A 14,524-nucleotide genomic window follows, 5' to 3' on the forward strand; every position below is an offset into this window, starting at 1 on the left:
GGGAGTATCTAAATGAACATTTGTTTTTTTTTACAGATTCACCTGTGCACCCTGACCGGCTGAGTCAGCTTGATGTTATGCCATGATAAAATTATCATAAAATTAGAAAACTTTTTAATTTAGACAACTAGTCTCAATAATCTGAAAAATAAAAATAGGCTTTAAGAAAATAAACAATTAAGCTACTTATGTTAATTAAAATGATGTTATAGTTAATAAGCTTCAGGAGTTGTTGATAACTGCATGCTGTTTTTAACTTGTTGCACTATATGGCAGCAATTTACACATGTTGGATGTAAAGCATTCACATAGTGAGAGTCCCCAGCCACTGGGGGTTGCGTCAGGAAGGGCATTGGTGTAAAACCTGTGCCAAGTCAAATATGCGGACCACGGATGATCCACTGTGGCAACCCCTAATGGGAGCAGACAAAAGAAGAGGGATGTACAGCAATCACATAGCAAATAGAAAAAATTGCAAAGCTATATAAAGCAAATGAACTCTTAAACAACCACCTTGACATTTTGTGGGGCAAGATTAACTGGTCTAAAATACTAATAAAGTGCTCATATTTGTTTAAGTTTAGGATATATTTTCAGTTCTTAAATGCTTAACAGAGAGTGAAAGAGTAGTGTTGCAGTCCAAAGTTGCAAAGCATCTGTTGTGCTGTATAAACTAAAAGTATTGAAAATAAATATAGATTTATTCACAAAAGCCAAATTTACAGAGCCTTCACCCAGACACTGTAGTTTACTTTCAAAAACTGCCCTTTGGAAGGGTAAACTTCTGTTTGTTTCACACTATGCAAACATGTCTTGTCTGATTCTTAGTCCTTGGGGCAGTAGAGTCATTTGCCTTTGTAGATTTAAACTGCATATTAAAGACTTATTTTACTGTTTTACATATGCAAATGTGCACTCATGGGTCATTTATAAGGGATGCATAGGCGTTATGGGTCATTTAGAAGAGTTGCATTACAAAATTGTGAAGCCTTGCTGGAGTTTAGTGAGGTATAGGTCAACAAGTGCATGAGATAGTGATGTACAAGGCATTATGTCTGAAAATTATATAGAAATTATTTATGTGTTTGAGTACTTTTAGAAAAGGGGTCAGGGACTTCAGAATATCTCCAAAGATTTGTAAACTGTTTAAAATTATATTTCATGACCGGTAATTTTTGACGTTCGCTTTTTTCTGAGCAAAATAAAGTTGACATAAAGAAAACCTGTGGTTTTTATTTAGGTCCATCATAAGACATAAAAATAAAGTGCCTTGGATTTGCATTCTTTCAGTCACTAAATATTTCATATACATGGAAAAGTAACCTACAATGTGCATTATGAGGCAACATCTGAATTAACTGTTTTTAATTCAAGAAAAAAGTATTTGCTGTGGACTGCACAGTGTTGCCTTGGTTCAGACTGTGACCTTGTCATCTGATAGTCCATGCAATCGCAACAGCCAAGATGTGAGCCCCGATTGGTCACCATCACTTCCGTAAAACTTTTGGCATCACCTCGCCACCTCGTGTCATTCTCCAACGCTCTATCGGTCGGACGCGCGCTCATTCATTTACAGAGGAGCTAGCAGCTGAGCATACGACTGCTGCTGGTGCTTCGGGAGAAGGTCCCTCGATCGATCAAGAGTTTTCCTGCTGTCCTGCGTTGTTTGTCGAAATCAGTAGATATGGTAAGCACCCACATGATTATTTGAACTAGATGTTTTATCTATGGAATTTTCTGAGTGCTAGAGAAAGTGAATACGGAGAATACCGTTGATTGATCGCCTCTTTATCTCAGTTCATTATATTTTGCGTTATGGTGATCGGATATTTAAATTGAAAAGTAAAGTAAATTGAAACATTACAAAACAGTTGATGGAGACAAGCACCACATTTATTGTGCATTTTAACAAATGTTATAAACTATTTATTAATTTTGGCTGAACTTAATTTAAAGGTTTCATTGCTAAAAAAAAATGTCAACGGTGATATATTGAACACATTTTCTTTCTTACATTTTCTTGATATGGTTTAGTTACAAATGCAAAAACAAGCTCTCTGCTAATCTGGTTGTTACCTGTGTTGGGTGTAATCTGATTACATAATATTTTCTTGGCAATTTTTTAAAATTATTATTATTGCATTGCAATTAAAATTATTTTAATCAGATTACAGTTATTGACTTTAAATAGTTACTTTTCAGTATATTACTTTTTTTTATTTTTTTATAATATTATTTATTTAGAATATTTAAAAAACATGAATTATGTTCACATGTGTGTCTGCACTGAAGAACATTTTTTATTTTTATTTAATTTAATTGTGGACATGGTTCCACACAATGAAAATGAGTTTCCTTAATATAAAATTAATATGTAGGCTCCACTCAAATGTTTTGTTTAGTGAAAACCTAAATTAATTGAGTTAACCTCACTTAAATCTGACCTGTCCAAAAATCTCCATAGAACCTTGCTAAGTGCTGTTAGCTGGCAACAATATACCTTGTCATACTGAACAAAAAGTAATGTATATTATGCTAAGTGTGGTGCATTTGAGGATTTACTGATCTCAGATCAGTTGTTATACTAATGATCTCTCAGTATTTGCTTCATGATTAAAGCATTACACTCTGATTTTGTTCTCCTATCCTCGAGCTAACCATTATTATCTCTTGTCTTTACAAAACCTCCAAAAAAACATAATGACAGAAACTCCTCTAAATCCCAATATATCAGAACATTAAACACTAATGAGTATTCTGCTTGTTTTTTTTTAGCATAGAAATACAATAACACATAATTAAAAAATGTACCCCCTCAAATCAGTCTCATGCAAAGCATGCTGGGATTGTTTTGTACCAACATGATGGATTGTGCACAATTAAATTAAGTTGAGACAAAATCATAAAGAATTGTGTTAGCTAATTTCGCAAGCAGTTAAAATCACATTGAGTGAACACCATCCATTAGATATCTGATTTGAGCGGTTCATAGTAATGTGATCAAATCACTTTTTGATGACTTTATTGAATTTCACTTGGACTTAATGCAGTATAATTATGTTCTCATCTCAAATATTTGTTATTGTTATTAATGTTATATAAAGTTATTATCAAACATTTGATTTTAAGTGTAGTTTAGTATTTTTTAAAAGAGCTGCTTTTCGCTTTTTCAGTGTGTTTCTGTGATTGCTGAATTGGATAATGAAAATGCAACAAGGAGGAACAATACATTATTCAGAATTATTTTGTGGGGAAAAAACAAAAAGTTCTGTGAAAATTGTTTTAGAAAGTAAGAAATTAGTAATGTGATTGCTTATAGAAAACAATCAGTAAATTAATATGATTAGAATTTTTAGAGAAGTAATAAGTAATGTGTAGTTGATTACTATTTAAGCATCACTTACTCAACACTGGTTGTTACATGGTTGTTACCTTAATTTGCTACATTATGTCTACTTGATCTGACCCTTAAAAATGAATTTTGTTGGTTTGAACGAATGTATTCTCTCTCTCTCTCTCTCTCTCTCTCTCTCTCTCTATATATATATATATATATATATATATATATATATATACTGTATAAACACATACACACACAGAGTATATATATACACTACCAGTCAAAACTTTTGAAACACATGACTGAAATGTTTCACGTGATCTTAAAAATCTTTTGATCTGAAGGCATATGCTTAAATGTTTAAAATGAGTTTTGTAGACAAAAATATATTTGTGCCACCACATAAATTTTTTTCATTATAAAACCATCCATCCATCCATCCATCCATCCATCCATCCATCCATCGTCAACCGCTTATCCTGTGTACAGGGTCGCGGGGGGCTGGAGCCTATCCCAGCTAACATTGGGCGAAAGGCGTGGGACACCCTGGACAGGTCGCCAGTTCATTATAAAACAAAATTTGTAAATTAAATTGATGACTTGGACCAAATAATAAAGAAAAGCAGCCAATAAGTGCCTAAATAGATGACAACCACTTCACTACTGTTTAAAAAGCATCACAGGGTGATTCCTCAAGAAGTTGGTTGAGAAAATGTCAAGAGTACATGTCTGCAAATTCTAGGCAAAGGGTAACTACTTTGAAGATGCTAAAATATAACAGTTACTCTAACAGCTGTTTTTATTTATTTAGGATTTTGTTTAATCACAACATAATTCCCATAGTTCCATTTATGTTATTCCATAGGTTTGATGACTTTACAATTATTCTAATTTGTGAAAAAAATATATAATAAAGAATGAGTAAGTGTTTCAAAACTTTTGACCAGTAGTGTAGAGACACTGAACATTATTAGGACCCCCATAGTGTTCCTAATAAAGTGCTTGGTGAATACCAAGCACTTTATTAGGAACACTATGGGGGTCCTAATAATGTGTCCGATGTGGTCTTCTGCTGTTGTAGCTTATCCGACTCAAGCTTCAATGCATTGTGCATTCTGAGATGCTATTCTGCTCACTATAATTGTACAAAGGGGTTATCTGAGTTACCATAGCCTTTTCTGTCAGCTCGAACCTGGCTCATCTAGCCATTCTCCCTTGTGCTCTACAAGGCATTCAAATATTTGTATTTGTAATATTATATTCAACATTCTCAGATAAAAAATGTTTCTTCTGCAGTATAGATGCTTAAAAAATGTACGTTGTTTTAAGAGTTTTAGATATTTATATTGGAAAACAAGCCAACACAAAAACAAATCAAAAACATATTTTGTTGCAGTGTATAATGGGGTGAAGACTACACCTCTCTCACCTTTCTGTTCACTTCAATCCATCTTTAACTCACACAAAAAAAAACTCTCTCATATTAATTGTATTAACAGGCGGCTGTGGCTCAGTTGGTAGAGCGGGTCGGCCAATAATCGCAGGGTTGGTGAATCCCGGCCCACATGAATCCACATGCTGAAGTGTCCTTGGGCAAGACACTGAACCCCAAGTTGCTCCCAATGGCAGGCTAGCACCTTGCATGGTAGCTCTGCTGCCATTGGTGTATGAATGAGTCACAGTGTAAAGCATTTTGAATACAGTTAAGGTTAAAAAGACTCTATATAAGTGCAGACCCGTTACCATTTAAAGCTGTGTTTTTAAATTTTTTTTCAGGATAAAAAATGCACAGTGACATATATTATGATTCAATAAGTCGCAAGCCAATATATTATAATCTAGCTGCAGCAAGCGTGCACGCTCAAGGGACAAGCATCCTCGCGACGGAGTGCAGCCGGATGCAGTTTCAGTCTCTCCCCCTCAGATCGGGACATTCACGCAACTCATAGGCCATGCTTGGCAATTAAGCTAAACAGTTCCAAAAAATTGCCCTTATTTAAGGCCTCTTCATTTCCCTGTGGCCACATAAAGCAATGCCTTGGTTTGCACAGAACATAACAATGTAAATGACCACTTTCACGCATTCACCACAAACGTGCGGCCATCCCGAAAGAGCTGGTTTAAAACAGTACCCTGGGTTTTACGGGTTGCTTTATATGTATCATATTTACAAATGGAAAGGGAATGAAATTTGCTGGCTTGGTGTCTGATGCATGACCTGCGGAGGTGTTTCCAGTCTGTGAATCCATCGCAGATGAACGCTTTTTCTGCGCATTGATCGGGAAAATGCCGACATGCTTTGCAAAACACAGCATTATTTGTTGAACTATATTCAAGCCATATGAATTCACTGTACCATTTTGGGGAAAAGCAACAATTCTTTCCGGCAAACTCAGTGTAAGGAAATGTGGTCATCACTGGTTGTGAAGGTGGTTCATCAATTGTCAAAGTCATTGGGTATTGTGCCGATCTGTGTGGAAGTCTCACCGCTACACTCCTGTGATGAAATAGGCTGTTGTGTTTCTGTGTTCTGAGAAACCTCAGGTGCCGCTTCACTCGCTGTCGCCTCATAGTAAGCTGAAGCAGACTCCGATGTAGATGGCACATTTTCTCCTTCTCGCTCATCTTTCCGTGCTTTTTTAAAAAACCGTAATAAATGTACTTTGCGCACCTGCCATTGTCACTGCATATTAATGAACTCTCACGCGAAGATGAAAGCGTACGTTGCACAACACATGACATAAACAAATCAAGTTTGAAAACAGCCGCATTTTACTGCGCAGCATTTTGATTGGTCAATTTATCAATCCTAACAAATCAACAATTTTTTTTTTTTTAGCAATCAGAAATCTGATGTAAATGAGGGGGCATAGGCCCACCCAGGTCCCCTCGTGGCTACGCCACTGCTAGGAGGAGTTCGAAAAAGTAGGTTAATTCAATTCTATTGATAAAATGGCAATTCTGTCAGGGGGTAGAACTCTTCAGCATGGCGCAGGGAATCAGAGGGAAAAAAATTTTTGGTCTTGTCCTTACGGTTCAAGATTTATGGCCCAAAATGTTTTGGTTTTGTTTTGTTCACAATAGCTCCACCTAGTCTCTGAAGGATGTGTGTCTGTATGCCTGAGTAGTGGGGGAGATTTGGAACCATCCTATCAAGTTTGGAATCTCTATGATGGTCTCTGATGCCCAGACACTTTTAGGGCAGAAAAAAATAATAATAAGAATAATAAGAAAATCAGAACAAATACAGTAGGGTTCCTGCACCTTCAGTGCTTGTACCCCTAAAAATCCTGACAATTACAATAGGGTTTCAGCGCTAAGTGCTTGAACCCTATTGGCTTGACTTGACTTGACTTGAACCCCTAAATATCAACTGAAATGTAAAAATACTAGAAAACACAAGCTATGTCTAACCCAGTGTGTTGTAATTGCCACTTTTACAAGAAATGTCCAATAGAGTGCATCCAAGCTCCATTGTTGAATGATTCCCAAAATAACACTTTGAGAAGATTTTTTGTGTCTTGTCTAGAAGGGATCCCACTTTCGTCCGTTATGAATATGAAGTATGTGTAACTATGTTCTTCAGTTATCTATATTTCTCATTTCATGTGTTAAACATCTCCAGTTCTTGAGTTGTAGTTTCTGTTTCATCTGATCTGTGTATGTTCCCTATCGAGAGGTCTCTCCTATTGCGTAAGTAGCTTACGCTATGGGAAAACTCCGTTTCTCGAGAAATATTGAAGTCTTTATGTAAAACGCATTGCAGCTGCACAGCAGACAGTGGTGAGCGAGGCAGCTCGGTCATTGGCTGTGCTGCGGCAACTGCTCGAACCAGTGACGGGGCGACTTAGAACGCGCGACCAATGGGGGCGCGTCCCGCATTCGCGCGCTCAGAGCCTGCTGAAATTAGCATATGAGGGCTATATAATGAACATCCCGTCATGCCAGTTCTTTTAGATTTAATCTCCTTCAGCGAAGACCTTCTCTTCGCTGGATCCTCCGGATTTTTGTCTTTCGCCGCCGTGGACAAGCTTACAGCGGGACTGCTGAGAGGACGCCGGCATCTTCAGCCGCCTTCGAAGCCTTCTGCTACGCCATCCGGCGCGCATCGCATATCCTTTACTGAACAAGTGTTCGCCCCCGCGACACTTTTAAGATTAAAAGAGTTATTTTCCAGGCGTTGTTTCAAATGCCTTCAGCCTGCGCCTCGTGCAGAGGCCCTCTTTCCGACGGAGATGGGCACACCATCTGCACTCACTGCCTGGGTCTGGACCACGCAGAAGCTGCACTCATTCAGGGCGGATCCTTGGGCCTCGCCGAGCTGCGCACTCGCTTTGCCGTTTTCACCGCAAGCGAGCCGGCTGCCCCCGTGCTTCCACCTCTGTTCAAGCCGCGCAAGAAAAAGCGCCGCTCACGGAGGCTGCCAGAGCACCCCGACTCCGGTGATGTCACGCCGGCTCAGTCCCCGCGGGCATCACTGCTACCAGATGTCTCCCCGCCGCCGGTCCATTTCGCGAGAGCGGACCTGCACCCCTCCAACAAAGCGGTGGGTCTCGTCTCGTTCGGCACATCAGGGGATGACGACGGAAAGGATGACAGCCTCTCTCTTGACGCTGCATCCGACGACTGGCCGGGCTCGTTCGACCCCGCGCCGTCGAGCGCGGGCACCAGCATGGACTCGGAGATCGTCCGTATCCTGTCTAAGGCCGTGGAAGACCTCGGGCTTGACTGGTCTTCTCCGGAAGAACCCGCCCGCAGCCGGCTGGATGAGTGGTTCCTGCAGGGGCGCCGGCAGGCCCCCCAACAGAGACCCTCTCCTTTCTTCCCTGAGGTACACGACGAGCTCACAAAGTCATGGAAAGCCCCGCACTCGGCTCGCCTAAAGCCTTCTTTCTCTTCTTCGCTCTCCTCAGTGGACGGCGCGAGAGAAAGAGGCTATGAGGCAACTCCGCCCCTAGAGGAGACTGTGGCCAACCATCTATGCCCACCCTCCACCGCTGGATGGAAGGCCAGAGCTTCTCACCCATCAAAGCCGTGCAGAACCACATCAGCTCTCACCAGTCGCGCATACGCCGCCGCCGGTCAAGCTGCGTCAGCGCTGCATTCGATGGCGGTTCTACAAGTGTTTCAGGCCAAATTTCTCCGCTCTATGGACGAGTCTGGACCTGAACCCGACGCTTTTAAGGACCTGCGCAGTGCTACGGACGTAGCTCTGCAAGCCACAAAGGCCACCGCCCAATCCATTGGCCGGGCCATGGCTAATTTGATCGTCCTTGAGCGCCATCTGTGGCTAACGCTAACGGAGATGAAGGATGCGGATAAGGCACCCTTCCTTGACGCACCTGTCACTTTGAGCGGCCTGTTCGGACCTACGGTGAGAGATTTCACGGAGCGCTTCACTGAGGGGCGGAAGGAGTCGCAAGCTATGCATCACTTCCTGCCTAAGCTCTCCAGCTCATCTCAAAAACCGCCCCAGCAGCAGCAGCGAGCCAGGGCAGAGCCGCCCGTCTCCCAGCCGAAGGGCAGACCTGAAAAGGACGCTCGACGCCGCTCGCGTTCCGCTGGCCGAAGAAAGCCGCAGGAGCAACGAGGCCCTCGACTCAGAATCACCCTGAACACAGAGCCTCGTAAGTCTTCCTAGCAGCAGGAAGAAAGAGAGGGAGTACGCGTCTCGCAAATGCTGGACCGCTCCCTCGCAAACATTTAAAACTTTACCCAGTCCCCTTACAGGCGGCTGGAAATGTCTATACAGCAGTCAATGGGCCAGTCATAAAACTCGCTCACCTGCAATCAAACGCCGTTTTCACGGCGACACACAGAAATCACTAAAAGAGTTATTTTCTGCCTGTGTCACTAAGGGTTCACATGTCCACACTAAAGTGCGCATTCCCACATATCAATACTGTCCAAACAGTGCCAAACACCTCCCCAGCTCAGGCTGGATGTCTCAAAAATGTAGATCGTGTGCCTATTGTCATGTATGCACCACTACACACAGGCACTCCCACAGTTTCCCACAGTTATAAACACTTCCCCAGTAAAAACAGGAAGTGCTATAAGTGTAGCGCGTTTGCCTGCCATATTGCACGCAGCCCTACACACAGCTACCCACACAGTTTCAAACAGCTATGCCGCAAACATCACAGATGCAATGCATGAGCTAAGAAACTCCCCGCTAAATGCTTGAAGCTTTATGAATGTGGCGCGCGTGCCCATAATGATGAATGCACCCCCACTTCAAAACACTGTTCATACAGTTTCAAGCACCTCTCCGACTCATGCTGTGAGCATTTCGGAAATAGCGCATGTGCCTGTACTCTCACACGCACCTCTGCACTCGGCACTCAATACGGCTGCTCAGCGCGCACCTGCGCCTCTGAGAGCCGTAGATTCTGTGTTAGCACAAAGCGATTTGCCGGCGGGGCCCATACGTCACTGCGACACGCCCCCAGCCGGCATTCAGCCCATATCTGTGCGAGCAGAAGCCTGGGAAAAAATCCCGACAGGCCGAAATGGGTTTTGAACATAATAAAACACGGATACTCACTTCAATTCGCTCGCAGACCACCCCGCTTTTCAGCGGTGGTCGAGACGAAAGTGAGGAAAGATGTGTCACATGTTCTACGCACCGAGGTGCTCAAACTGATAGAGAAGGGCGCTATAGAAACTGTTCCTCCCTCATTGAGGGAGGCGGGTTTTTACAGCCGCTATTTTCTCGTCCCGAAAAAGGACGGTGGCCTTCGCCCCATCCTGGATCTCAGACATCTGAACAAAGCGTTAATGATTCGCTCGTTCAGAATGTTAACAACCAAACATATCCTCACGCAAGTTCGTCCCGGGGATTGGTTTCTATCAGTGGATTTGAAAGATGCTTACTTTCACATCCCGATAGCGCCTCACCACAGGCCCTTTCTGAGATTCACTTTCGAGGGACAGTCATACCAGTACACAGTACTACCATTCGGCCTATCATTGGCCCCCCGTACATTCACGAAATGTATGGACGCGGCACTTTCCCCCCTGAGACAGCGGGGAGTGCGGATACTGAATTACCTCGACGATTGGCTAATCATAGCACAATCAGAGGTTCAGTTAATGACACACAGATCTTGGACTATCAGCCATTTACAATGCCTGGGTCTGAGAATACATTTTGCAAAGAGCGTGCTATCCCCCAGCCAGAATATTTCTTTTCTGGGAATAGTGCTAGACTCAGTGCAGATGACAGCGCGCCTCTCATCAGAGCGTGTGCTCTCTATTCGACGCCTTGCAACATCGTTCAGAACGGGCGCGCACGTCCCCGTCAAACGATTTCAGAGAATGCTCGGTCTCATGGCCTCGGCATCAGCTGTACTCCAGCTAGGATTGTTGCACATGCGTCCTCTCCAGCGCTGGCTCAAGAGCCGTGTCCCCACTCATGCGTGGCGCTCGGGCCACTTTTTGATCAGAGCAAATCACGGCTGTATAAAAGCCCTGATGCCCTGGAAAGCCATAAACTGGTATCAAACCGGCGTGAGTCTGGGCGTGAATACGCGGAGAAAAATTATCACGACAGATGCCTCCAAAATAGGATGGGGGGCCCTTTACGAGGGCAGGCCTGTTTCCGGCTTTTGGTCAAACCCGGAAAAGCGCCTACACATAAACTGTCTGGAAATGAAAGCGGTCGCCTTGGCTCTCAGAGCCCTGCTTCCGTACCTGCAAAACGAACACGTCCTGGTCCGAACGGACAACATGACGGTAGTTTCGCATATAAATCGCCAAGGTGGACTCAGGTCGAGCTCCCTGCACTCTATGGCCAGGGAGCTCATCCTATGGTCACAACACCACCTGCGCTCGCTAAGGGCAGCGCACGTGCCAGGCGTCCTGAACCAAGGAGCGGACATGCTATCCAGAGACAAAGTTCTCCCAGGAGAATGGTCTCTCCACCCTCTGACGGTTCAGTGGTTATGGCGAACCTTTGGCGAGGCAGAGGTCGACCTCTTCGCCTCCAAGGAAAACGCGCACTGCCCTCTCTTCTTCTCAAAAAGCACGGATGTGCTCGCCCAAGTTTGGCCGAGCCGCCCCTTGTATGCTTTTCCCCCGATCGCGATGCTGCCTCAGGTCATCAGTCGGATCAGGGAGGTGAAATGTGCAGTGCTCCTGGTTGCCCCACTCTGGAAAAACCAGACGTGGATTCCAGAGCTGGTACAGATGATGCAATCTGCCCCATGGCCGATTCCGCTGAGGCAAGACCTCCTAGGACAGGCCAGCGGGATGATTCTTCATCCCCGCCCCGATCTGTGGGCCCTCCATGCACGGCCCCTCAACGGGTTCCCAAGAACCTCCCCAGTGGAGTTCTGAAAACCATTACTGAGGCGCGAGCCCCCTCTACGAGGCGCTTGTATGCCCAAAAGTGGAAAGTGTTCAGTGACTGGTGTGATACCAAGAGCTTGAACCCCAAAACGTGCGAGATACCAAGTGTACTCGCCTTTTTGCAGGAGCTGCTGGAGGCGGGCCGCACACCCTCCATGCTCAAAGTCTATGTGGCTGCCATAGCGGCGTCACACAATCCTGATAAAAGGACATTCATTAGGAAAAAACGATCTGATCGTTCGTTTCCTAAGAGGCGCTAGAAGGATGAACCCTCCTCGCCCACCTTCGGTGCCGATCTGGGACCTGGCCACGGTCCTGGACGCACTCAAAGGTGCCCCGTTCGAACCTCTCTGAACCGTGCACCTCAAGCAGCTCTCGCTCAAAACCATGCTCTTGCTGGCACTCGCTTCAGTTAAAAGAGTGGGTGACCTGCACGCGCTGTCATCAAGCGCTGATTGCCTGGAATTTGGACCTAACGACTGCCTTAGGCCAAAGCACGGGTATATTCCTAAGGTGCTCTCTACACCCTTCAGAGCACAGGTAATATCTCTGGCAGCGCTATCGTCCTCAGCAGACGAAGGTGATGCAAATTTACTCTGCACGGTCAGGGCGCTCAGAGTATATTTGGAACGTTCTGCTCTGTTCAGACAGACGGAACAATTATTCGTATGCTTTGGCGGCCGAACTAAGGGTCTCGCTGTCTCAAAGCAATGAATATCGCGCTGGATAGTGGATGCTATAGCGCTAGCTTATGGAGCCAAGGGCCTTCAATGCCCCTTAGGCGTCAGAGCTCACTCTACGAGGAGCATGGCCTCCTCGTGGGCATGGTCGAGTGGGATACCCATTGAAGATATTTGTGCGGCGGCAGGCTGGGCCTCGCCTTCGACATTTATCAGGTTTTATAACCTACAGGTCCCCTCACTGCATTCCAACATTCTGTCAGTCTGACTGTGGAATGAACTGGAGTATGTATATGCTGGGCATCACCTCCTCCCTTATAAGGTCCGTCTCTGACCGACTTAGAGGGTTTATTTGCGTACCAGTACACAAAAGCTCAGTACATGAGATATGTGCTTGTGTTTGTACAAAGAGCGCCCCACCTTGAAGGCAAGGGCGCCCTGTCATACCCCACTATATAGCTCGCCGCTGGCCGGCTCGTGGAATATCACTTTGCTTTAAGGCTCAGGCACCTGCCTCTGGCTTTATAGAGCGAAGTCAGCACGCCCGTTTTACATGGTGTTCCCATAGCGTAAGCTACTTACGCAGTAGGAGAGACCTCTCGATAGTTCGCTTCAGTCGATTGAACCTAAAAGAACTGGCATGACGGGATGTTCATTATATAGCCCTCATATGCTAATTTCAGCAGGCTCTGAGCGCGCGAATGCGGGACGCGCCCCCATTGGTCGCGCATTCTAAGTCGCCCCGTCACTGGTTCGAGCAGTTGCCGCAGCACAGCCAATGACCGAGCTGCCTCGCTCATCACTGTCTGCTGTGCAGCTGCAATGCGTTTTACATAAAGACTTCAATATTTCTCGAGAAACGGAGTTTTCCCATAGCGTAAGCTACTTACGCAATAGTCGTTCCCTCCTCTCAGGGAACCGAGGTTACGTTAGTAACCGAGTCGTTTTCATTGCTGTCAAATGTCATTTAGTGTCAGCAGTTTTTTTTCTGCAGCTCGCGCTACTTTCCAGGAAACAGAAAAGTGAAATATGTCCCCATTGTGATTGCGTTCTCGGCCATATTGTTTGTGTTTATTTAGAGCATATATTTTGTCTTTATCTCTCTCTCTCTGTCAGGTGTGGGGTAACCAGGTGATCTGATTGGCAGGCAGTGTGTTTCTTTTCTATATAAACTGAGTTTTTCATGGCTGGATGGTACCATGGGTGTTCTTTTATTTTTATAAATTTTTCATTCTTCATTTTTTTCATCTATACAGTGTTGATATGGCAACAAGTAAACAAATTAAAAGTAGTCTTACCAGTGTGTGTTGAAACATTTAATGTGTGTGACAAATAACCAATGTGTGTGACAAATAACCCCTCGTTAGTTTGTGCCCCATGCTCCTCTAGGCTACGGATCTGAAAATGGCAATATATGCTGAACACTTGTATGCTGAAAGTAAGTGTTAATAAATATTTTTACTGATATAAATAATTCTATTTTTCTAGTTTTTTTGCAAGTAAACAGCCACAGTAGGCTATTCAGTTCTGAATAAATTTATTCATTTTAATTCTGCTTGAAGCTGGCGTGACTTGTGTTGATGGTGTTTGTGTAATTGCATTGTCCTATATATTAGCGAATATTCAAAATATTTATTTGAAATTTCAACGCAATGTTTGAAATCATGCTTGAATGCATTCGTTTTGACATAAAAATGACATGCATCGGCAAAAAAGTGAAAAACGTATGTGTCTCAACTCGAGAAGTTTAACTGTTTAAGTTCTTTTTAATTTGACATGGTGTCTAAAAACACAAACAAGCCATCAAAAGACGTCTATCTAGCACACGTTTACATTAAAATGATTTATAAAACAGTGCAGACGGACACATAAACATGCTCAATGTGAATGGCCACTCAGTGTAAGACTAGAACTCTCATGTCTATTCTTTATTATGTGTGACTGCACATCTTCGCCCTGTGTGCTGAAAATGAGACACAAAACCCACATTAATACAAAGAATTCCTAACATTCACTTAAAATTCCCATTAGTTGTGAAAATGGCAATATATGCTGAACAAAATGACACATCATATATGTAACATATTTTTTAAACTTTTGTGGAATTTCTACATAAATGCTCAAATATATTAAATCTGATTGTATATATTCG

At 43.7% G+C, this 14,524-nt stretch overlaps 1 protein-coding gene across 1 annotated transcript in view; it reads left to right on the forward strand.

Annotated features, from left to right (window-relative positions):
- The first annotated feature begins 1,541 nt into the window (after positions 1–1,541).
- Positions 1,542–14,524, forward strand: part of LOC127634742 (elongation of very long chain fatty acids protein 2-like) — a 103,629-nt gene continuing 90,646 nt past the window's right edge. The window contains exon 1 of the mRNA XM_052114421.1: positions 1,542–1,687. Within this exon, the coding sequence (XP_051970381.1) occupies positions 1,685–1,687 (3 nt within the window). The 5' untranslated portion in view covers positions 1,542–1,684. The remainder of the gene's footprint in view (positions 1,688–14,524) is intronic.

This window comes from Xyrauchen texanus, chromosome 42 (genome assembly GCF_025860055.1).
Source record: "Xyrauchen texanus isolate HMW12.3.18 chromosome 42, RBS_HiC_50CHRs, whole genome shotgun sequence".
In the NCBI taxonomy this organism is placed as follows: Eukaryota; Metazoa; Chordata; class Actinopteri; order Cypriniformes; family Catostomidae; genus Xyrauchen; species Xyrauchen texanus.